Here is a 24,603-nt window from a genome sequence, read left to right as displayed (position 1 = left end):
ATTCCTGCTAAAGATGATGGGAATCTTGTTCTCTTGTAAGGTGTTTTTCTAATTAAGCAGTAATTAAGACTATATATAACTGTATAAATTTATGGAGGAACATTTATTTACAGTTATTAGTTATTACAGTTGTTAGGTAGCCAAAGAGCAGAAATTATAGAAATGCCATAATTAATCTGTTTTCCATGTTTTTTTAGAAGAAAATTTCTGATATTCTGGAAAAATCTGTTCCAAAACCTGGTGTCCCTGCAGATCTACAAAATCTGCTTAGTCAACATTTTGGTGAAAACCGTTCAGTGATTGAAATGGAGGAATTAAAGCTGTCAGGTAACTTATCCTGTGTTTGGTAGGTAAATAACGTTTTTTTCATTATACTGTTGAGTTCTTTTGCAGAAGAAAGAGGATTTTGGGGACAGGTCTTGAGTTGTACAATTTATGGAAATATTTTCTTATACTCTTATGTTAATTTACTGTTTAAGTAGAGATATTAGTTTCTTTGGAATAAATGTGAGGTTTCTTGGTGTTACAGAAATGAAAAGAATCATTGTTTAAATATGTCCTTTTATTCTAAAGTATTTATTTCAAGAGCCCACTTTTGTAATAGAAATTATATGATTCCTAATAATAGCTTCCAAGATGCTGACAGAGAAAGTGAAAATGTGTTTTGTTTCTGGCATTATCTGAGTCGATTCAGATACATAATAGGAGATTATGGTTATGAGACGTTGAACACAGTGGTTTTTCAGGGAGTGGCATGAAATGATGTGGTAGTTTTGGTCTCAGTGTAAAGTGACCAAGTTTTAACCATGACGAGGACCCTCTTGGTTTCCCATATTCTGTCTCCAGTTAAAAGCCAGTGATAGAAGGAGGCAAAGCAGGAGAGAGCAGGGTTAGCTTCTGTGAGTTGGAGGTTGCATTAGAGATGAAGGCAACACTGCACTTCTCTGCAGATAAAGAGGCACTGTCATTTTATAGGCACTGTCTATTATTTGTTGGTAGTGCTCATGAAGAGCAAACAGCCTGGTAACTAGCCTGCATATACCTTTGATACTTCTTGAACTCTTAGTGACCTCTGCCCAGTATAGGAGCCTTCTAGCCCAGCAGTGGTTTCTCTCTCGTAATGTTTAAGCCTGTCTTTCTAGATAAATATGCACCTCCTTAACATCCATGATTTTAGGTTGACCCTTCTTTAATTCCTACGGGGCAGGTTCAGCTTTCTTGCTGAATCAAGAAAACCTGGAGTAGTCCCATATAGGCTTTGAAAAGCTTGTGTTAAATATTTTTACATCTTTAGAGTTTTTAGCAAATAATAAATTGCTTTGGTTTCTTTCATATTAGAAGAGCCTTTTGGGATAGTGAAGTGACCTGTTTCCATATGGATTGGTTCTTGGGTTGGATGAAGTTATTTTTTCTTTCTTTTTGTTCTGGGAGTTGGAGGCTTAGAGTGCCAAGGAGTTTACAAACTTCTACAGCTGTCAAGTCATTCACGTCAAAGCACTGAGCAAATAACAGGCAACTACTTGGAGTTGTATGTTCTTGTTAACTGACAAGGTGCAGAAGGTCAGGTTTGTCAGCATAGTCTCTTGCTGCAGTCTGGAGCTATGTGGTTTTCACCCTCTTTCTGAAATTTTCATTTAAAATAGTTGTCTATACTCCAGTGTTGTTGGAGTGTTGGTAAAAAGTCAGTGACTGAAGCTCAGTGTCCTTTAGGAATCATCTTTTGAATTGTTCAGTCATTAATGAGACAATGTATTCAGAAGACTGAAACAAGAGCAGAGGTATTTTGCCACTGGGAGGAGAGGACCATGGTGGGTGTGAAGAGCTCTCCTGTTACCCCCAAATACTTATGGAAGGGCAGCCCCTGTCCTTCCCCATTAGCATCAAGTGCATCTTTTAAACATGATTTTTAAAGTAAGTCACATTCATACACATTGATTCCGTCTGGAGCTCAAGTCCAAATAAATTTCAGTCTCGGGATTTAATAAAAGGAATCAGTGCAAAAGAGAAGTTTTTAGCAAGACAACACCCATTCAATGGAAGATACAGTGATGGCTGTTCTCAAGAAACTACACCGGCAGGACTTCAGCCAGGCATCAGCTGCAAACTAAGTTTGTGACATTGTCTTTTCCAATGAAAACAATGGATTGACGCTGCCAGCATTAGCACAATGCACCATCCTTGTGAACATGAGTAACATCTGTAAGGAAACCTTAATTTAGCTAAAATATATCAGCAAACATCTCATTCCATAGACAGGCACCCTGAGGTGCTGTGCTTCACGCAGAACAACGACAAATGTGTGGGAAGACAGAGTTGTTAATGCTCTTTGGAAGTGTATTGTTTCATCAGGCAAAGGACCCTTAAGAACAATCACAAGTTTTCAGGTCATCTAATTTTAATCACCATGTTAAGAATTTAGACTCTCTATATAGACATTGGAGAAAGGAAAGACCTTCCAAATAACCTGTTTTAGGACATTGTCTTTCTTCATTGCCTCTATATGAAGCTTAAAGTCAAATGGCATGTCTGCCACAGGGTGGTTTTCAGACTTTTTAGTTAACATAGTGACCAGGTAAACGGTAGGCAGTCAGTGGGAAATGAAGGAAGAGGACGGCATTGAAATGCAGCGTAGGTGTTACCATTAGGGTCGATATAGTTAGGTAGATTACCACAATATGAAAGGCCAGAAAGAGGAACAAACTTATTGAGAAGCAGATTAGTGGTAGATCCTTGTATTTACAGAGTATGAATTGTTTGGGTGATCTACAAATGTATTCCATGATAGGTAGATCAGAGGAACAGTCTAGAAAGTTGACTGTAAGGCTTTTGGCTAAGACCTTCGATTGATTGTGGCAAAGACATACGAAAACTTTTAGAAGTATGTATGTCACAGCTGTGCAGCCCTGTTTTTCATGATTGGAGAAAAGAAAGGAATTGCGATTGAGGTGAGAGATGTTACCTTCATTGATTTATCCAATATAAAGCGTCTTGTATATGAGGTGTACATTCATCTTTGTTTCACAAATGGTAATTTATTGATGATGGGTTTTATTTAACACAGCTGTGACTTCATCAATATAAGTAGTGGTTATGCTGCAAGTATATATGCTCCTTTTGCTGTTAAAAATACATCAACAAAAATATTATTTCCTTTTATATTTTCAGATTCCTGTTTTTTGCCAGCCAATGATCTCACCCACAGTTTTTCTTCATATCTGAAGGAAAGTGAGTTAAAATGTTGCATGAGACTGAAGTTGTATGAAAAACATCATTAATGCAATATTGTTGCGGTTTTTATCTGCACCTCCACATATTTTTAATTATGAAGTATTCATAATTGTAAAGGGTTTTCTTTTTCTTTTTTTATGACAGGTCTTGTTTTTCTGGCTCTTTTTTACTCTTATCTTTTCTTTTGTATCAAAATGTTTTAGGGTTTCTTTTAATTGCTAGGGATTATTTGCCAGTAATTTACTGTGATAGGTGTATGTATTATCTTACAGTAAAAATCCTGCAGCTCTCTTGTGACATGAACCAAGAGTATTTTCATTCTCTTGTATGTATTTATATAGAACTTCTGGGCTGGTGAATTATCTTCTCAATTGGTTTTCTCTGATGCAAATTATGGTATGTGCCAAATTAAGACAATGGGTTTGTCACCTTACAAACTGTTGATTTTTAATACTTATCTGATCTGTTCAGTTATGTGATATTTCTGCATTTTATTTATTTGAGGCATTTTATTTTTCAATTTCTCAGCCATGACTAAATGTAAAAGTGTTGCCAGAGTCCCAGACCTCATAGGAGTCAGCATGTGTGTTCTTGCTGCTGGCTACCATTCATCATGTACTCTTGTAATTTAAAATTGTGGCATGTGGTACTTTCTGTGTGTATACACGGGCTTTTTCGTTGCAGTCTGTCCTAAGTGGGCAAAACTCCGTAAAAACCACAAGGAGAAGAAGTCGGTGGTGATGCTGGTTATCTGCAGTTCTGCCCTTCGTGCCTTGGAACTCATCAAGTATGTCGATAGCAAATGTTATGTTGAGGTTGGCAGTCAGTCAGAGGTTTTGTCTTGGAACCACAGACCTAAAGGCAAAACTGGGACACTGTCCCCTGCTAGCCAACAAATTCACTGACTCAAAACTGATGCAATATCCCTTGCTTCTTTAAACTGTGGGAGTGTGGTGTTTGGTTTTATACTGAAGTGATACTTAGTACTTCAGTTGCATGGAAGTGCTATTTTTGTGGGGGAAAAAAAAAGTGTAACCAATTTGGGGAAACTTGCAACATGTTGTATTTGGGAGCAGAGTAAACCCATAAAGCATCATGATCCACCACTAGGAATCGTGACTTTGCACCAAAGGCAATGAGGACATGGTGTTCCAGGGCCTCAAGTGCCAACGAGTGCATCTGGCCTGGGTACCTCCAGGTCTGTGTCTGTATTCTCAGCTGGCAAAACTGCTCTGCAGAGATGACGATTTTCAGTGTTCCCTGTCCTCCTTTCTTCCCTTCTCTGTCCTCCCTCTTCTCATTCCAGGAGTCTTGATGACGTTGATGAATTAATGTATTTCATCACTGTCTTTTGTGTCTTGACCCCATTTCCTGTGATTATCTGTCAGTACAACATGAGATGGAGAGTTGGGAAGTTTGACTCCACGCCACAGACGGAAGCATAGATAGGGGAGATGTGCCTGTAGTGCTTAGCCCCTGCATGCAGATATTACCATCTGAGACTTAGGTGGTTTATATGTATACTTGCATGTAAACCTTTAGCCTTAAACAAGAGAAAATTAAAAATTTGCTGCACTGCAAAAAACATGCAGAGAAAGCTGTCTTAAATGACACTCTGTAAATACTGAATATGTTGTCTCCTGCTTGATTAATACAGAACATAGAGTTATTACTCTGTGCCAATACTGTCAGAACAAGTAAGGTTTTCTGACAGATTCGTTCTAGTTAACTGGAATTTGGGCAATCTCTGCAGTAAAGACTGGCAACCTAGGTTTTCCCAGCAGCCATGCTGCAGGAAGACTTTGTAAAGTGTAGATTAATCCATACACAGATCTTTCCTTTTGTGCACGTACACCCATATTCATTCATGCCTGTATCTCAGTAACTGAGAGGTTTTTTAATTGGAATTTGATGATTAGTCAGTTTTGAATTGTTAGCTGTGAAAGCACAGACCATAATTATTAAATATTATCTGAGTATTGCTCCCTACTGATATCTGCTATTGTGTTGGCCCAGTCGCTGATCACTGTTGATCAAGTAGCAAACAAGAATGTACATAGTGTTCAAAGTACAAGTAGGGGTCACTGGAGGACTGTGTGTCTCAAGAATATTGAGAAATGCCAGTTAATTTTGCTTTCCTCCTGTGTGGTCTTAATCCCAGCCCTGATGCTTGCATTTCCTTTTTCAATTTTTTTATTGCTAGGTCAATGACAGCATTTAAAGGAGACTGCAGAGTTCTCAAGTTGTTTGCAAAGCACATAAAGGTAAGAGAGCTGCAAGGGAATTTTGGTAGAACAACTAAACAACTAACTAGTGTCGTACCATTTTCTTTTTAAATCATTTAACAATCGTGCCTTTCATATAGTGTTCATATGTTCCTTTCTTTAGGTGATGCTTCCTTTGGTAACCTATTGTTGTAATTTGAGGAATCTACCCAAACACCATCTCCAACATCTCTGCTGCAATCCTATGCAGAATGTAGATGCTTATGCATGTGCTGTTTTAAAGATGTTCCACATTCCTGTGGGGTGCTCATTCAGATGGTTTTTGCCTGCTTAAATAGAAGGCTCACATGCATAGGTTTGTAGAAGCAGACTGCACCAGCACCCATATTTGCATTCTGACAATTGGATGCCTGGATATTTAATATCCATACCTGTTAGAGAGCACAAATTATGGGGATGTTGGAAGTCATGAATGGATATTTGGCCTTTGATATAAATACTATCGGACACACAAATGTAACTTGCTTTATTTCACCCTTTTCCAGTGTATTCATCTTGAAGGAGTTTAGAGCTATTTCAACTTTGTCAGTTTTCCAGATATTTCCAGAGAACTTGTGTAAATGCTGAAGGAAGCGTACTGTTCTCACCTTCAAAAATAGCTGATGCAATAGCAGATTTTCAAAGTTGAAAATGACTGAACTTCTAGAGAAGTGTGATGCCCAGCTGACTGATATTTCTTAAATTTTCTTCCAGATATAGCAGTTTGACAGTTTGAAAGATGAATAGCATTTATTACTTGATGGTATTCTAGAAAGACATACTATGAGATCTTGAATTTATTTCCAGCTCTTTGAAAAGAAATTTTTAAGCAATTGTGGTTTTACTGTGGTTTCTCTTTCTCTCTTCAAATTAGATAAAAGAACAGATGAATATGTTGGAGAAAGGTGTGTTCCACATCGGGGTTGGAACTCCTGGGAGAGTAAAAGCGCTAGTGGAGCAAGGTAGGAGGAGAACAAGGAGGGTTTTCTCCGTAGGTACCTTATACTTGGTCTCATGAGAAGTGAGACTCCGGTTGTTTTTCATAGTACTTAGGTTGACATGAATCTGTGGATTTGGGTACTGAACTGTACAGTTCTGTTTCTCCACTTCTACTGTGTCAGTCAAAATGAGGTCAAGGTTCAAGTAGTTGATTTTACGATCGCTTAAAGCTGGCATAAATCAGTATTACCAGAGAAAGGCAGAGTAGTACTCCCCAAGTGCCCCCAGTCAGTGTCCACTTACTGCCCCTTCCTACTTCCTGTGCTAGCCCAAGAGTCTATTCGGCAGCTCAGTGAACTGATCCCAATTAGAACTAATCTCAATTAAAACAAAACCCGTGTGCACACAAAATCAGGTAATGAGCAGGCAGAGATGGGAGACTTCCTTTTTTTGGCAGAAATACTGATTTATGCTTCACTTGAAAGTGATTGCAAAACCATGGTGTAAGATTTAAAGCTCCTGGAAACTAAACACTGCAAGTAAATCGAAAGGAAATAATGGCAGAAATCCTTGTATCTTATGTCACTCTGAGCTCAGTGTAAACTTTTGTGAGGGGTGGATGAAAGATCTGCTTGCTGATTTTATTTTATTTCTGGTTTGCCTGTAACAAAATTAATTATCCTATATAAATCTCTTTTTCTCTTCCCAAATTTTGAGTAGTTTTACTTACTCAATAGACATTGTGTACACAAAGGAAAACAACAAAATGAGAAGATTATAAGGTGATACTTTCTGTTCCTCTTTTTTAACGCTGCCTTGCTCTGACTGTGGTTTCTTGGTCAGGGACTGGCTGTGGATTGGGACTCTGCCGCTCCTTCCAAAAGGGTACAGGAGTAGCATCATTTTGTTGCATCCTATGCCCTCCACCAACATTAAATCGTTACTGCACAGCACATCAGCACATTGCCATGTTAGGTGGAGGCAGCTTATGGCAGGGACACAAGGTGTATCATCTTATCCTAATGTCTAGTCCTTTTTTGACACCTTAGTATTGCAGTGCCAGGTCACTAGAGAATGGAGAGGAGTCAGAACTGATACAAAAAAATTGTGGGAATCACGTAGAAGACCAGGGAAAGATGAGGGAAAAAGAGGAGAATAGCTGTAGGGCCAGACCAGAAAGGACCTTTTACTTCTTTCACCACCATTTATTTGGAGGATAAAGGAATTCTTCAGCAACACCGCTGACCTGACTCACATTCACATAGCACCCAGCCCTGTAAATTGCTAAACGCTGTCAGTTCCCATTAACAGGAGTTTTCAGGCTAGGGTCCTTGTAACTTACCAGCTCCTCATCAGCTGTGGAAATTCAACTCCTGCGGTTTCATCAAGAGGAAGCTTGAGGAATTGTTTTCTGGCAGGATGTTAGCTCTTGACAAGCCTGGCAACAGTAGTTGTTCTGCTTTTGTGTTTATCTTCCAAAAAGGCATGGGATTATGTGGTTAAGGGAGTTTGCAGTGTCAGTGCATTAGTTTTCCAACCAGCAAATGTAGTACTTAAGTGTTCAAAGATTAGTTTCCTTGGAAACAGACAGCAAAAGATGTAAAAGCCAAAAATCATTTTGATAAGCACATGTCATATTATCTTGGTAGTAAAATTTATGTTGCTTTTTTAGATGGCCTGTGCTTGAACTCCACAAAATACATGATTCTGGATTGGAACTGGAGAGATCAGAAACTGAGGAGGATGATGGATATCCCTGAGGTATTGTATAAGCACCTATAATATATTATATTCTTTGTATTCAATACTTTTGATTCTAGTGCCCAGATCTTGGTCAGTGAGGTTTTCTTTCTGTAAAGCTGACTTCAGTGGTCTAGAAACACAAAGAAGTCAATGTTTGACTGGTAAGTCTTTACTCTCATGTCTCAAAATTACCTCCTGAGGAAGATTTTTTCCTTTTTGGTTGTAAGTCACACTTTTAGGGCTGTGCTGTGAATTTCTCCTGTTTATGCTAGATGGTTGTTCTATCTGTTCCTGGCAAGTTCTCTCAGTAAGAGGACTTTGTGCAAAGGTTTCCTCAAAAACTAAATAAAACTTTGGGGAAACATTTATTTGTTTCCATCTGAGAGTAAGGTAGCTTCTTGTGAGTAAATCTACAGACAGTTCTCTTTTGGGTTTTGGTTTTAGTTTTGTTTTTGGCAACAGGTAGGGTATGAACTATGTAGAACCATTCATCATTCATAGACTCCTTTTAAGATAATTCCCTGTTCTTTTCAATTCTGTAACCCAGCTTTCTCATTTATTGCTGTGACAAGGCGTGTTTACCATGTGCTGTGGGACATCAGCTGGTATTTAGCCAGCAGAGAGTGAAAGAGGCAGATTCCTTCACCAGTTGTTGTTAGAAATCTCCCCACTTCCTGCACAGTGTTTCCATTTTTTTGCACATTTAGGCCAATATGCAGAATCTCTAGGGAAAAGGACTTTTGCATATAGACATGAAGCTGTTTCACAAGTGAAACAAATTATCAGTCATTAATTCTTCTCTGCACTTGTCAACATATTTGAATATGCTGTATTTTGCAATCCCACATACACAAAGGTACATGTTCCTAATGATCTTGGATAAAGCACCTGGCAAAAAATACATCGCAGAAATGAAGTAGCAAAGAAACCAGCTCTGCTTTTTGAGGCAAGGAGGCTCCCTCTTGTGGTAAATACATAAAGCTTTTTTGTGTGGTGCTTGCACTTAATCTGTAAGTTTTTTAAAGAGCAGAGAACTTGAATTCAGGTCTATATTAGCACAAGATAGTAGTACAAAAGGTACTGGTTGCAGTAGGATGGATTTTTTAAGTCAGCTGAAGTAAATATACATACAATAAACTATAGGTGATCCACCCCAAAAAAAGAATGAAGATTATGTTGCTAATATTTGATTTTGGGCTATTGCAAACTTGAACTACCCCTTTCAGCTCACTGTAGGTAGCATCATATAATTTCTGCATGTCTGTCTAGGAATATAGGCCAAAAATTGTGAATCCAGATGTGTTTTATTAAGGGAAAATCTTAAGACTATCTTAACATCAAAATATTAAGGCTTAGTTCAAGTTAAAACCAAGTAAGCATCGTACACCTTCATATATAGTGTTAGCATAAGGAATAGATATTTATGTGTGGTTACAGAATAGTGAATATGCAATTAGTCTTCAAACATGACTTGACTCAGGTAACACAACATACAGAAAGGTTTTTGACATGCTGAGCTCTGTAAGCGAAGTATCTTCCAGCTCTTTGTCCTGCTGCATACATCAGGCAGATTCCTGAATGTTATAAGAATGTCAGTAATAAAAGATACCCAAATAATGTTTTTGAGGTAAGGCATCCTTAACAGAGTAGAAACAATAGGATTTTCTGGCAACTTGCAGACTTGAAATATGGAATACAGCCTTAGTGAACAGAGGATCTTACTCCTCTACTTGTATAAAAATTGTCAAATACATGCCAAGATTCATAATAAGTTTGCTCAAAAAAAGTGAGGAATTACAGTACCAACAACACAATTTAGAGAACTGGTAGTTAAATGTACTAATTTTTTTCATCCCATGTTAGTTGTGGTGGCAAAATTATGCCCTTAGAATTGGAAACAAGGCATACTGACCCTGATCCAAACCTCACTTTGTCAATAATTTCTTGGCATATTTAAAGTGCTTCTTTGCTACGTTTCATTGTAATTATGCCAGGAAGCAAGAACAGCTCAAAGCACATGTACTTTTTGTCCATTCATGGAAAATCCATAGCTTCATTTTAAAGGTGCAAACTACCTGATGTTTTTGTACTCACTTCATATTCTGTGGAGAATTATGTACACAGTGGTATATTCTGATGAATTTAAAAACACATGAATCCTCGCAGAGTCCTATATCTCATCACATCCACATAGTGGGTGGCATGCTGATCCAGTGCTCTTTCAGATGGCTCAACATCTCATTAGTTAATGCTGTTGGATTCTTTTCTCTGTTTCCATCCCAAACAGTGGAGAGAAGGAAATAAAAAGAAAGCTCACAAAGAAACCAGCAGTGGGGTAAATGAGTTTATCAGACTCTGTCATGGCGTGCTTGATTTATACTGAAGCGTAAAGGTTTAGATAAAAATTGATTGTATACTTTCTGATCTGACCAAAGGACAAGCTTCCCTCTTTCAAATCTTTGTGTAGAGAGGTTGATGGCAATACAGAGCTATCTCAAGTCCTCAAATTATTTGTTTGTAAGATTTAAATGGAGTTTTTTCAACAAAAAACAATATTGTCTGCAAAGAATACAAACACTGAGCCTTGAGTAATTTTGAAAATGAAGAAAGTTTAAATTTCAGGTGAAAGTAGAAAGGTTTGGAAGAAACAGACTTGGAATAGAAAGAGAATTGTTTTCACCCTCATGTAGTACGTCCAGTGAGGAATAAAGACTGGTCAGATTTTCTCACATCATTTATTCCTGTACAAAGTGGAGGCACAGAAGGATATAATCCTGAGAAAAAACTCAAATAAGGTATTTGTAAGTGGGAAGAGGGAGCTATAGGAGACTCTGGACTAACCATGAAGTCAGAGAATCTTGTGTTCTTGCTGAAGTATGTAGTCAATATTTACTCTCAAGTACATTTGTCTTTTATCTTTAGATAAGCAATAAACTGCAGCCATATCCTTGTTATAAACCAAAGTACTCTGCATGCAGCACATGTAGACTTGACCTTTATTCTCGCTTTCATTCGGATGTCTCAGACACAGACAACGTTGTGGAAGTTGCAATGGACTACTTGATACCTGTTGATACTCTGGAAAGTCCCGCAGGGATTTTGCAGCCCAGAGTGGATCTCTTGCTGTGGCATTCTTTATCAACTACGTACTGAAGACAACTGAGCTCTAGCCCTGTTAGATGGGACTGCACAAGCCATAGTTGTACTTTAGGATTGCAGAGCAAATGTTAGTTATTTTACAAGATGGAAACATTGTACAGCTCAGGACCTTGTATGAGAACCTCTTCTTTAATTTCTAGTGCTGTAGTGAGGTGCCTGAGTAAATAAATAAGGGTATTTAGACAAAGCATTATCAGTAACTTTTGGTGCTTTCTTTGATTTTTGTTTTCTTCAGATAAAGAAAGAAACAATTGATCTACTGGAGATGTGTATTATAAAGCTGTGCAGAGAGGGGTCTGTGAAGCTGGGACTCTTTTAATAGTTTTACCAACAAGGACATTGTTCGCAGCTGCATTTTACTGTTATCCTGTCTGCAACTGGCAAGTGATTCATTGGTGATGGAATTAATAATTTTGATTTTTCAGAGGTCTATCAATGCAGAAAGAATGCACATTGCAACTTTTTCTGAGTTTCCTTTTAATAATAAAACAGAAGTTTTGTTTGTAGTTTTCGTATGATTTTTATTGCAGGAGCAATCTGTTATTGAAATTAGAGGTCCATTGCATTCACCTGCTGGATTTACTACTGTGTCACTTTTAAGACTTTGAAGATGAGCAACATTGGGTGTGAAAGTCTTTGTACATTTCAGTTCTCTGTTATCTCCCTCTGCTGTCCCAAAGGAGACCTTTACTTCTCTTGTGAGAGTGATAATCTAGTTCTTGCCTTAGAGGATCTTTGAAAATGTTGTATGAATTTCAGTGATTTGTCAAAAAGGTATTTTTCACCCATCTGGCCAAATGCCAAATGCCCCCTTTTTTTTTTTTTCTTTTTTTTTTTGTGCTATTACATCATAAATTATCTGTATATTGAGACTTTATTTTGGTTAAACTGTTGAAATATGCAAAAAATATTCTTCTCTTTGTCCATTTAAATTAAAAGGCAATTATATCTGGGTGATTCTTCTGTCATTGTGGATAGTAGGGAATGGGTGCATTTTTTTCAGAGGGCAAGATGGAATAGAGGTGATAAAATCATCAGCATCTGGGAAAGCCATTGGTCCAAATCAGATGTTTTGAGAATGAGTTGCCCTTTTGTGATAAAGAACATCTTTTTACAACTTTAAATTGCATCTGAATAAATAGCAATGAAAATAGTAGGTTAAGCAAATCGATTTGGTCTTCCAAAGCAATGTTTTCTGCTCAGTGCTGTCTCAGCACCTGCAGTCTCCTCCAGTGGCATCCAGTGCAATTGAGTAGAGTTCCTTTCATTGTATGCCATGCCTGTTAGCTGGGCAGCTATGGAAATGAAGGGAAAAGAAATAATGCATCTGAGATTAACACAGAAATTCCAGTATAGCTGGCAGTATCCCTGCAAAGGAATGAGACATAACAAATCCTACTGAATTGTGGGGCAGGAAAAAGCATATATTTAAGCTTTTCCAGGAGGCATGAGCTGGACACCTTAACCAAAGTAAACAAACATTTGATTGGTACAAGCTGATCATGGAGATCAAGACACATAGGTAGAAAATGAGGAAGAGAGAGATCTAGTTAATAAGTAATTCCTGGCCATAATGCAGGTTTGAACAAACAATAGTCTCCCAACAGTAAGGACAGTATCTCAGCTTAAACACTCTCCAGCACAAGTATTTTATTCTTTCCTGTCACCAAAAAGAAGATGAAAAACAAGACAAGTTTTCTTCTGCAAGAAGGAGAGGCGCGTCCTTCCAGATGTCCAGATAACAGTGCATTCAAACAGCAGAAGCTACCAGCTTGGAAGCCTCAGCTCACCTTTGCGACTGTGCTCTCTAGCTTCTTTCTCACAGGCATGTTCTGCCTTGCTGTGGGAGTCTGCCTCATACTAGCAGCAAACAGCGTCAGAGAAATCCAGGTTCGTTTCGGGGCGATGTTCTTAGCCCAGTCTCTTCTTCATAGAATATCTACATTTGGGGGGAAAAGTCTTTGAATTTTTGCTTCTGGATAAAGATGATAGCAATGGCTTCATGCCTCAGACATGTGTCCAGCAGCCAATATTCCTGTGAAAGACCTCATAGGCAGTTGGTCACCAATTAGAGCCGAGCACTGGGTGGGTTAACTGGGTGGTAATATCTGCAATATGGGTAGTAATTACTGACACTGGCTGGTAATATGTGAAATGTTGTCACTGTTTCCCGGATTTTTGAAGGGAAATAAACTAATTGCTTTGATAGTGTTTGGTACTAGAACATCAAACATGTTCGCTGGGGCAAAATCTTAAAATGCAGGGACCCCTGATGTTTAAATCTCTCCTGGAGGCAAGGTTGGTTAGACCTGTGGTGGTGTTAACAGGCTCCTGGTTGGAGCCAACACTCAGCACTACGTCCAGGCTGTTCAAGAGGGGTGGGCCTTAATGCGTGTGGGGATTTGTCAAGCACTACTTGGTCAGCCAGACCAAGCTGCAGAAGCCTTCTTCACTCAGCACTCCTTTGCCGAGGAGCAGATGTGGAGGTTCTGCAACAGTCATCAAACAACTCTAAAACAGCTTTAAACTAGGGATAAAATTTGTGAATGTTCACTGAGGCCAAGTCCTGATTCTCTGTCTCTGTCGAATTTTAACAATGTTTTTGGCAGTCCAGAGTCACTTACAAGAGAACTGCTCTGAGAAGTCTTGAAGCTAAAACACTAACTGTTTCCTCTGTGCATGTCCTTTATTACAGTATCTCTGCTTGTTCACTTCTCTGACAGATTGATTATTCGGATAAATGCTCAGATTGTTCAAAACTCCGTGAAAATTCCTCTAATTGGAATAAGGAATGCCACTGTTCTGTTAATTTCACACTAAAAGAAGATATATTGGTAAGTGGATGCGAGAAACCAACTCAAGTTGCTTAGTACCTCCTGTTACTTACGTTCCTATATGATAAAATACAGTCATTCTGCTCTGTAAAGCTCCTGCTAAATTTTCTTTGTACTTTTTAAAAACATGAAATAGTCAAAATTTTACTCTTTTGCCTTTGCTATTTATTTTGGTACATGTTAAAAATAATCAAGATCAGGCTACCTCTGTCCTCGGTTGGGAGATGTCCAAGGAGAAGATGGGGATGGAGGAAATGATGTTTGATTGTGGAGGTGACTTCTGTCTGTATCTCTCCGCTTGAGTCAGTAGCAAACCCTTGCCCTAGTTGTTACTGCACTATTAATCTCTCAAATGAGAAGGAAATCTGAAGCTCTGACTGCTTGTCATAAGTAAACCCCTGGAGTCTTTTTTACTAGGGTTATGATGTTAATCCCCAAGGTCCTTGAAATAATTCAAGTCTAGCAATGTCATTCTGCAGTTTCGTTTGGGAAAAGTATCCTTCATTTCCTGTCCTAAACTACTGAGTCATGTTGCTGAGACTGTTAAAATGCTTCATGTTCTGCCAGAGATCTTATGCTTAGTACTACATAAATGATCCCGTAAAATTACAGTGCAATTTAAATTACAAAGTCACTTTAAGGTTATTTAGTATTGAAGAGGCTGTTTAAATACTCTGTAATTCTTCAGATTGCAATGATGTTTCAGATGAGAAGTTTATTTAACGGAATAATGTTTTTTAATAGTTTAATAATCCTCTTCCTTGCTTGTTTTTGCCTGCCTAGCGTTTTCCTTTTAGTTACAGGACTGAGCTATCCAACAGGTTCAAATAGTTGATGAGAGGCAGCCTTACTTTTCAAAAAATCTGAAGGAATTAAGAGCTAATGGGCACTTTTTTGAAAGTTTTTATGCACCTTCTTTTATGGAAAATGACTGTGTCTCCACAAAATTATTAGTAGTCATTGCAGGTTCATGGCCAGCCATGCCATCTTGAATGCCATAATCAGGCATTTTTATTTTAGATTTCATTTGGTGATTTAAAGTATGTTTAATTTTCTGCCAAAATACTAAAACTTTCAGTTGGGGTAAAGGCTAGATTCTAGCCAGTGGCCACTGAAGTAACTGCTTAGAGTGTAGTTATCAACACTTAAATATGAATTGAGTATTTCCCCTCTCCCCTCTTCCCCTCTGTTTTTTAGCAAGTAATAGGATTTCTTTTTGTCTACATGAACTCACCTTAATGAAGAAAATCCTTGAATTTTAGGGAGATGTTTTTATGTACTATGGCCTGCAAAACTTCTATCAAAACCACCGTCGATACGTGATATCAAGAAGTGACCCACAATTGTTGGGTCGAAAAGTAAATGTAAGTTTTCTTCTTTATATTATGAGATCATCACTATTTCCATCAGGTGCATCTTTTACCATATGGAAAGCTAACTAGGCATAACTGTAAGTGTGTTAAGATGGCTCTAGAGAATAATAAGAAGGTACATATTTCCAGTGTTTGGTCTTCACTTTTATGATTGTGAGGGCCATTATGTCTAATAAGTTAATAAGAGAGGAAGACTGAGGGGATAAGTAAAAGATGTCAGTCCAGTGTTGCAGTTTTCAGATTTGCACCTTGTAGGGGTGCTGATGAAAAATACATTGTCTTTTTCAAATAAATTTACAGAAAGCTTTTCCTTCTAGTGTTTTCAGTTGTCTTAGCCAGAAATGTTTTAAGCTGTGCTTTTATTGTAGGGTTAGAGAGTTAAGTTATTTGAAGTCTTTCATTTTGCCATCTGGCTTCAGAAGCGGACAAGGAGCAGGAAGAGGTTTATAGTTAAATAGGTGAGCATGTCACATTCTGAAGTATGCACCTTAGAGGTCTAAAGAGGAGGCTAGACAGCATCACCTGCAGCAGGTCTGCATAAGGAAACTGCAGAATGCAATCATTGCATTCATTTTTTTTTTTTTTACTTGAAATCCAAAACATGTTTTCTTTAGCTTAAATGTAGCTTTTCTTAATATGCTCACAGTCCACACACTGTCCTCTCAAGACATATGATGATTGTGCCATAATAATCTGTTGTTTTTCTAAAATGCTTCTTGTAACTCTCAAGACATGTTCCCTATACATCTGCTTCTCCAGGTGTCCAGTCAGCCTGTTTGTTTGCATCCAAGTGCAACTGTTTTTGTCTTTTGTGCCAATCAGGTACACAGCTATTAGTTATTTGAAAATGTTTCTGTTTTTAACCTGAAGATTTATAGTTTCTCATGAACTGGGATAGGAGAGATGTGATAAGTTTGAGACTGGCTTTTTGTTTTTCATGTGGTGTCTTCATACATTAAGATTTCACCACATGGAACTGCAGTAATGTGGCTAACTGCATCTGCTGTCCTCCACCACTGAAGCAGCCCAGGTCAAAATTGAAAAGAAGGAAAAAAGATGTTCTAGGGTAAGCCAGGGCTTCAGTGGAACATTTTATATTGTAGCTATGTAACAATAACAGATCCCCAAATGTGTTTTTGTAGTCTGGAGTTTGCAAGTCCGCAGCAGAATTTGTTGAAGACCTTAAGGTTACTTACTGTAATATGGAAAGTGTTCCTCAACTACAAACCCATTCATTTGGAAATATCTCTAATGTTACCAAAAGGTACTTGAGACTTAACTATTCAGTGGCTTTTCAGGAGAAGGAAGGAGATTAAAACCATTAACACCAGGAAACCAAAACAAAACCCTCAGGTTCTGAGCCTGATTGTTCTGTGACCTTGGATGCAGATTCAGAGGAGCTATTGTGCACCCTTCACCACCTACAAAAATGGGACACCCATGGCTCCGTGCGGTGCTATTGCCAACAGCATATTCAATGGTAAGAAGGTACCTTCCACATCTGCCTTACTAATTTCTGCTTGAAACTATTCCGTTACCCAAATCCAGCTGAGTCTTGATATTGCAAGATCTCTGTCTTTCTCCCATAAAAGGTTTTGTTTGGTGGTGCTACTGTGGTGAATATGATGCTCTGCTTCCTACTGTTTAGTAACTTGCCCCTCATTTTGAAACTGAGGGAGATTTTTCGTTTACTAAGACCCTCTTCAATGTGAGTATGCAACAGGACTGAGGAATTGAGTCTGTGGGGAAATAAGGAACAATGATACAACAGATTTAGTTTACTTCTTTGCTAGAATATACATTCTTGTACACTGATGGGAGAACCAAGATTCTGCCTTCCCACAGTGGTGTACTTAGAAGAAGGTGACATGTTCTTCACATTTGTTTGGACCTTTGGATCTATGTGATTGCACTTTGTTCTTTGAACGCTGGAAGTATACATAGTCTTACTCAATTTGATCCTAGATTGGATCTTGTTTATCGTAACCTAGTGAGCATAATCTGCCTATGAGTACATTTGTGCTGAAACTTAGAGGGCTCCTAGCCATGAACACTGGCAGATTTCAGAATGGATTTCTTTGGGAGGAAAGGAGACAAAAAACTTGACAGACTTTTCTCCTCTACTCCATCCTTTGTGTCTGCCCTTCCCCCCTTTTTTTTTAACCTGTTTCATGCAGCAGTTTTTGGCAATGCAGCAGCTGTTTTCAAGCAGCTGAGCCACCCACACCAGAGGACTTGTGAGCAGCAGCTGCATTCAGTAACTTCTAGATCGGTTTGATTTTCATCTGCCTCCCCTGGAAGTCTGATTTACTGGACTTGGCTCAGACGTAGGCCAGCAAAGCTATCTCTGCAGACCACACTGTTCTGGAGCCCTGGATGCAGAACAGAATGCTCCTGCATAAAACTAGGATAGTAAGATTTTAAAATGCTCAAGGTAAACCTCCCCGTGTCCACCTTTGCACCAGACCTTAGCGTACAGTGTGTTGAAATGTTCCAGCTGCTGGTGATGTGGAGGAAGAGGGTGATGTCTGAGTCCCCGCTCTTGTAGCTCATTTCTGTCCCTCTGCTAGAGTGTGCTTCCCATTCACTTTTGGCAGTTTAGCTGGTTGCCTAATTGCTCTCTCATCTTGTTTTGTAAAATGAAGAAGGTGGACAAGTTCCTGCCATGGGAAAGGTTTTTAACCCAAGCTGGCAGGTAAGGGAGCAGTCAGACAAGCACTGAAGCAGGCAGAGCTCAGAGAATAGGAACTCCTGTTAATACACCAGTGACAAACAGCTGGGGACATAGTGGGGCACAGAATGATCACTTACTCAGAAGAGTGTATCTGAGCCTTAAGGAGCTGAGTGAATACAGATTTTGTGTCAGGATCAAATAAAGTATGTTTTCATTGATGCTTATGCAGCTGAATTGTGTTTTTTCATGTTTCCTAAAAAGCAGCCCCTCTCCATCTATATCTTCTAACTGTCCCTGCCTGTCATCTCACTGGCTGCCTAGGTGTTTACATAGATGTTAAGACTTATAGTGTTTTTGCCTTATGTGAAACTAAGTAGGAAAATATAATGGGTAAAAACAAGTGCTTTTGCTCACTGAAACAGGATGGCATGGTTAAGCACAATTTTAACTAAATGTTTTTTTTATTGAAGGAAGTGTCCATGTCCAAGTTGGTAGACAAGGTCTAATTAGCATAAAACTAAAGCAAATTTCTCCAAAGGATCATGGGTTCCCTTGATTGTGCTATTACCTCTCCCCTGTTCCCTGAAAACATGTTATATATAGCAAAGCAATCAATCTAGGACAACTGTCAACGAAATGCTAGTAAAGCTAACTAGGAGAGTAACTTCTGTAACTAGCTAGAGAGCTCCAAAAGTGATTTGCAAAGAACTTAGTCACACAGGAGTTGATAGATGTGAGATAAATGCACATATTTCTACACAAGGATTCAATAGGATTATTGGTAGCAGTATGTTTAGTTTTTAAAACTTCAGAAGTTCTAAGGCTCTGGAATCTTAATTCTTCTTGTGGAGTGTACTCTATACACCGTCGTGATGGAAACTTTCCCATTATAATTTTTTTTTCTGTATTCACTTGAAAGGTGCTTCAATGTGGTAGTTTTTGTTAGTCATGCTGGCAATCAGAATGACTGTCTTTTACTCATACATATTGCTCTTGTATTCCCGGCAGATACTATTAATCTTTTTTACAATCGTAACTCATCTGTTATTCAAGTACCACTGCTGAAGACTGGAAACAGTTGGTGGACAGATAAAAACGTGAAATTTCGCAATCCAAAATCATACAATCTCTCTTCTGCATTTGCAGGTAAGAATGGTTCCACTGGTGTTCCATATTTTTCAAAGGCTTCCCTACCTCCCCCACTGTGTGTGAGGGTCTCCCATTCCGAGATGAATTGCCTTTGAGAGAAATACCTCCCAAAGCAGGTTGGAGAAGCAGCTTTAGAGGGTGACTGACAACAGAAGACAAATTTAGCCAAAACATCACTTTATTTTATTTTTTTTTTATCACTGACCAAAGAAATTGAGAGAAAATGGTTTTGGAAGACTGAAGTTAGCCCGTGTCAACACCCTTCTGTATAGTTTCTTGTAATACTTGATATGTCCAGAGAAAGCAAGGATGCAGTCACTTTATTTTCTCCTATTGAAAACATCTGTGAAGGAGAATTGCATGTCATGTCTTTCCTTCTTTGTGCCTTTGCAGATTCTTAGGCAGTTGTGAGACAAGTGAGGCTGCCATCATCACTAGGTCTTTCAAACAGCTGTTTCCTAGGGCTGTTGCCTTGTTATGGTTGATCCACGTTGAAGTGGGACTAAAAGCTCCCTATTCTGGATCAGGGCAGCGCTGTGCTGGATGCAATATGCAAGAGTTAGTTATCTAAGTAGTTTTAATACAACAGATTCTAAATATCATAGGCTGTGCCATTAAACTGCAAAAAGGTGCCTCTCTGGTTGTACAGGAACAAATTAATGTATAAAAAAGAAGGCAAGCTCCTCATAATAGAGAGCATGTTGCTTGCTGAAGGGGCAGGAATCCAGAATAAACAATATTTTCATTTATGCAAGTCGCCGTTTTTCCTATGCTTGAAGTTTCTAATGTGTAGTAACCCCTGAGTACTGTTAAGCTCTGTTCATTCATGTCTGAGGTGAGTGGAGATGCTTGGGTGAAAATTGTTATAATTGTTCAATACTGGACATATCCTTGTGTTTCTTTCATATCTCATACTCTGTCTTGGTTGTGATTAGGCACAGAAGTTAGTCACCAACCACTGTTTTCACTGACCATATGTCTTTCCTGCTTTCTTTCTTCTTCATCAGGGACAGCAAGACCTCCTTACTGGCAGAAACCAGTATATTTGTTAGATGAGGAAGATGAAAGGAACAATGGTTATGTAAATGATGACTTAATTATCTGGATGCGAGTGTCAGCATTTTCTACATTCAGAAATCTTTACCGTCGTGTCAAACGGATAAGGCAGTTTGCGGATGGCCTCCCAGCAGGGAATTACACTTTTCGTATTTCCTATAGTATCCTTTCATATTATCCAAGACTCTTAGATGGTTACAAAGAAATGGAATTGGATGGGATTTGTATAGCAAGGAAACCGAGCAAAACAGCCCAAACTAAATCACCATGAAAAGACTTAGTTTTGAGGGTGATGGGACACTACAAGTGGATTTTCTTTAGCCGGTGCAGATGGAGTTAAGATGTGTTACTCAAATGGCAGCATGTGGCTTCGGATTTGACTTCTGAGTGGGCTACTTTTGACTGGAGACAGCACATGGGAGCTTTAAATAAGGGTAAAACTGAAAAGTGGGAACCTGAAGAGATGGTTGAAGCTGAAATAACGAATAATGGCCTAATCAGATGTGTAGATACCCTTAGTGGGGTGCACAGAGTGCCAGAGGTATCCCTGCCATTGAGCTGTGCGGGATGCTTGTGTCGGCAGAGCCCTCTGGCCATGTGCTGACAGGAACTTTTGTGCTGGTGAAAATGTACTCTCATGCTGAACAGCATTAACTTTGCTGACTAAAGGACTTGTTTTGTCAGCAGGAGTTATGTCAAGATGACTATAAATTTCTCTTCTCTCTCGGCTGATGGAGCTATGATTTTAAATGCTGTAGCACAGTTTTATTCTCAAAGCTTCCACATGGAGAGATGGAAGGCAAAATAACATAACATCCTGGGTAGGAAGCATATTAGGTAGAGATGAGCACTTCCCCTTAGTGGGAATATGTGGAGTAGCATCATGATAAGCTGGCCAAAAGGCTCATTTTCAGCTGAATTTTCGCAGTAAATTAATGCAGTAGCAGTTATGTAAATTATGAATCTGAAATTTATAATGGGAAAAAAAATTGTACATGTTCACACAGAGACTGTATCTAAAATAACTGGATTTCTTACCACAAGCTACTACTGAGTTTTTGAATGTAGAATAGCAGAAATATCACAGATCAGTTAAAGAAATTTTTGCAGCAAATGCAGATCTCCAGTCTCTTTATGCCTTGGAAAGGTTTTTGAGCATTTACTACTACTTTTTCTTCTCCTGGAAATAACATAAACTTAGTTAGTGAAACCTTAACATCCTTCTATCAGATTTCCCTGTTACCAAATTCAAGGGGAGGAAGCATGTGATTCTTTCAACCGTGGTATGGAGCGGAGGAAGTAACCCATTCCTGGGAATTGCTTACGTGGTTTCTGGCACAGCAGCAACCCTGACAGGTTTTATCATAACTGCCATCCACGTAAAGCTCAGAAAAAAGAAAACATGCTTTGAAAAGTAATAAGGTTCCCTGGCTTCCTGAACAAAGGCAAAGGTGTGCTGTGAACAAAGAACATGCAGCACAGACCTTGCATTCTTTCCCCTGAGCTCTGGATCTGTTTCAGTAACAGGTTTGATGAACATAAGCATTTTGAGGGGTAGTGCTATTCCATCATCCAAAACCAAACTTACCTGAGGCTGAATTCTTATTAATATATGTGTGCTCCTAAATTTGTTTCCTAGGAAACTTGTAGTGAGATGAGCTTCAAACAAGAGATAGCGTAGTGGGTTAGAATTGTAATGGCAAAGAAATTATTATATGGTACTAATGTTTGTCCAGAAGTAAGGGTCCATATTCATTTCTTACTCAGCCCTTAATTCAGACAATATTTCTCTTGACTTAACTGTGGATGGTAAAAAGTGAGGTCTTGATCCAACAAAAAGCTTGAGTAGGTAGAACTTAGTGCTCAAATCTGTTTGTGGGCCATGTGTGTGAGCTGAATGGCTTGGCTTAGGTTTTATATACCTTTTTTCACCTACCCTGAAAAAGCAACCAATTTAGCACAGCATTTTCATCACAGTTTGATACTCAGTTTATGATTGAATACAGGGCATTTTTTAGGTCTTTGGAGTTTGTCTAAACCAAATTTATTGGTTTTATCTAGGTACTGAGACTAACCTGCAAAGCTAGAGGGCATCAAAACACTGATTTACATTTTAAAAATTATGATTTAATAGAAAGCTTAAATTAAAAACTCCTTGAATGCTAAACACTTTAGCAGAAACATCTACCTTACAGAACTGTTAGGCCACAATTGCACTTACACCTACCTCACCTTCTGCACAAACATTCAGACTTTTACATGACGTGAAATGTCTATTCCCCTTTCAAGCCCCCATTTCTGTGCGTGAAATTTCTATTATTGTCAATAGAAAACAAAGCATCAGAAAGTCTGTCAACTTAATTTTCAGAAAGTAAACACTGCAGCTTGTGAATAGGCTTATCAATATTTGTGTTTCATGTTCAAAATTTTACACATTTAGGAGTTATTTCCAGTCTCTCACAAAATGTAGGAACAGCACTGAAGAATTTAGGTCAAGTATACCATGGTACACCTGAATTTTTTAAAACAGTTTTTTTGTTGCAGAAGTGCAAATGGAATAAAACACTATAATTCCTTTGATAAGTCTTTTGTGTGCCTTACCTCCTCCTCCCCTAAAAAAACCTCCACACTAAAACAAGAAAGAAATCGCAGAGTAGAGCAAGAGAAGGGAACGTGGCACAGGGAAGCTGTGTGCCACTGTCAAGGGCTTTTCAAAGTGTCTCAGGTACTTATGAGCTTGTGATCTTTGACAGATGGCCTCCAGTGAATCTGTTTGCAGCCACAGAAGGTACTGTTTCCTTTAATCTCTGCTCCTTAATTGTGCCATGAGCAGCAGAAGGGATGCTGCTCAAGTTCACAGCCTGGCCTGTTAATACAATCTCGCTCAGTCAATGGTTTATGCTGACCTGCTCAGCTAAGGTGCGTGTCCCCGTCTGCTTTCCTGGTCTGGGTCAGTCACCTCCATCAGAAAGCTGTAGAAACAGGGTTCCAGTATTTCAAACCCTTGCATCAAAACCTGTCAGGAGCTGCGGGAGAACCCTACCCCTCAGTGGACTGGACAAGACAGAGCATGAAGCAGTACATTTAGCAATGCTTAAGCTCATTAGTCTAAATCACTTTTAACAATGAGATGTGCTTCAAAACCTTTTTAAGTCCTTTTGAAAATGTAATCCCATGCAGCCCTCTGGAAAGCCCCGATGGGAGTAGTTGCTGCCAAAGCTGAACTTAGGATTTCTGGCTCCAAACAGACCACAAGACCCTCTTTTTTCTTTTTTTCTTTTTTTATTTTTTTTAGTTAAATCCTCTGAGAAATTGACTTTCAGGAAATGGTATGTCATCTGAGTGATTAAGTCACAGTGCAATTGTCACTGATTTTATTTCTTCATGAAGTATCTGGTAAAAATGTTAGTAAAAGGAGACTGCATAATATGATATGTATTTCAGTGAGTCAAATGTCTTCCAGAAAAAAAAAAAACCCAAACTTATTTAGAAAACATAGTCTACCGTTATCTCCCAGAGGTATGTGCAAGAACCTCTTCTCTTGAAATGTGCACTGTCAACTACTCCACAAGGAAAGCCTATCTTCAAACTAATCTTCCCCTTTCTTTTATTCTGGAAGTGTCTAAATCTTCGTTTATAAACCCAGAACTTCTTTTTTATCTTACCACAGCTTCAAACACATCTTACATCTTTCTTGCACCCTCTGTACAGTGTCCTTGGAAGCTGCTGCTTGAGCTCCAGCAGTTACTGTTGTTAACTCTGAGCAGCACTGCAGTGTCTGTCTTGTCATTTGGGGCTGTGCTGCCCACACCAGAGCAACAGGAATGGCAGTTTTGATGAACTACTCCTGGCAGATGCCTTGGTCAAAAGGGTGGAAAACAAGTTTTAGCAACCTCCTTACACTGCCTTTTGTGCCAGTGCTACAGCTATGCTGCTACTTGTGCCAGAGCTTGCATGGATGTGCCTTTTCAAGAAGATTTTGTAGTTGTGTTCCTCAGTGCCCACAATGGGTTGTACTCTTCTACCTACATAAAATGTTTATTGGAATTGGTTTTTGCTTATTCCCTCTTGTGCAGGGGCTGAAACAGAAGTGAGAGCCCTGGCTGAAGGACTGGACAAAGGTAGCAGAAAGATGGTGAAAGCCACCATTAACTGCTCCTCCTTGTGGCATGTCTCAGGGGATT

At 38.9% G+C, this 24,603-nt stretch overlaps 2 protein-coding genes across 2 annotated transcripts in view; both read left to right on the top strand.

Moving 5' to 3' along the window:
- CMSS1 (cms1 ribosomal small subunit homolog) overlaps positions 1-11,839 on the top strand; it is a 30,680-nt gene extending 18,841 nt beyond the window's left edge. The window contains exons 4-10 of the mRNA XM_010171337.1: positions 198-327; positions 3,166-3,225; positions 3,913-4,015; positions 5,432-5,492; positions 6,367-6,454; positions 8,104-8,192; positions 11,569-11,839. Coding sequence (XP_010169639.1) covers positions 198-327; positions 3,166-3,225; positions 3,913-4,015; positions 5,432-5,492; positions 6,367-6,454; positions 8,104-8,192; positions 11,569-11,652 — 615 coding nt within the window. The 3' untranslated portion in view covers positions 11,653-11,839. The remainder of the gene's footprint in view (positions 1-197; positions 328-3,165; positions 3,226-3,912; positions 4,016-5,431; positions 5,493-6,366; positions 6,455-8,103; positions 8,193-11,568) is intronic.
- Positions 11,840-13,010: 1,171 nt separating this feature from the next.
- On the top strand, positions 13,011-22,088 carry LOC104527579 (cell cycle control protein 50C). Its single transcript, XM_010171336.1, has 7 exons — positions 13,011-13,223; positions 14,057-14,167; positions 15,430-15,531; positions 16,930-17,020; positions 19,223-19,360; positions 20,371-20,580; positions 21,650-22,088. The coding sequence occupies exons 1-7, from the start codon at positions 13,011-13,013 to the stop codon at positions 21,835-21,837; spliced, it is 1,053 nt and encodes a 350-aa protein (XP_010169638.1). The 3' UTR covers positions 21,838-22,088.
- The last annotated feature ends 2,515 nt before the right edge of the window (positions 22,089-24,603 follow it).

Source organism: Antrostomus carolinensis, unplaced genomic scaffold (assembly GCF_000700745.2).
Source record: "Antrostomus carolinensis isolate BGI_N321 unplaced genomic scaffold, ASM70074v2 scaffold24647, whole genome shotgun sequence".
Classification (NCBI taxonomy): Eukaryota; Metazoa; Chordata; class Aves; order Caprimulgiformes; family Caprimulgidae; genus Antrostomus; species Antrostomus carolinensis.
The sequence above is the reverse complement of the archived record's forward strand: the minus strand, read 5'-3'. Positions and strand labels throughout refer to the sequence as shown.

Excerpts from the sequence above, each read along its gene's own strand:
- LOC104527579 (XM_010171336.1), top strand. The coding sequence starts at position 13,011 with ATGAAAAACAAGACAAGTTTTCTTCTGCAAGAAGGAGAGGCGCGTCCT. Across the intron at positions 15,532-16,929 it reads TGTTGGGTCGAAAAGTAAAT|ATTCAGAGGAGCTATTGTGC; the intron begins GTAAGTTTTCTT and ends CCTTGGATGCAG. Across the intron at positions 20,581-21,649 it reads CACTTTTCGTATTTCCTATA|ATTTCCCTGTTACCAAATTC; the intron begins GTATCCTTTCAT and ends TCCTTCTATCAG.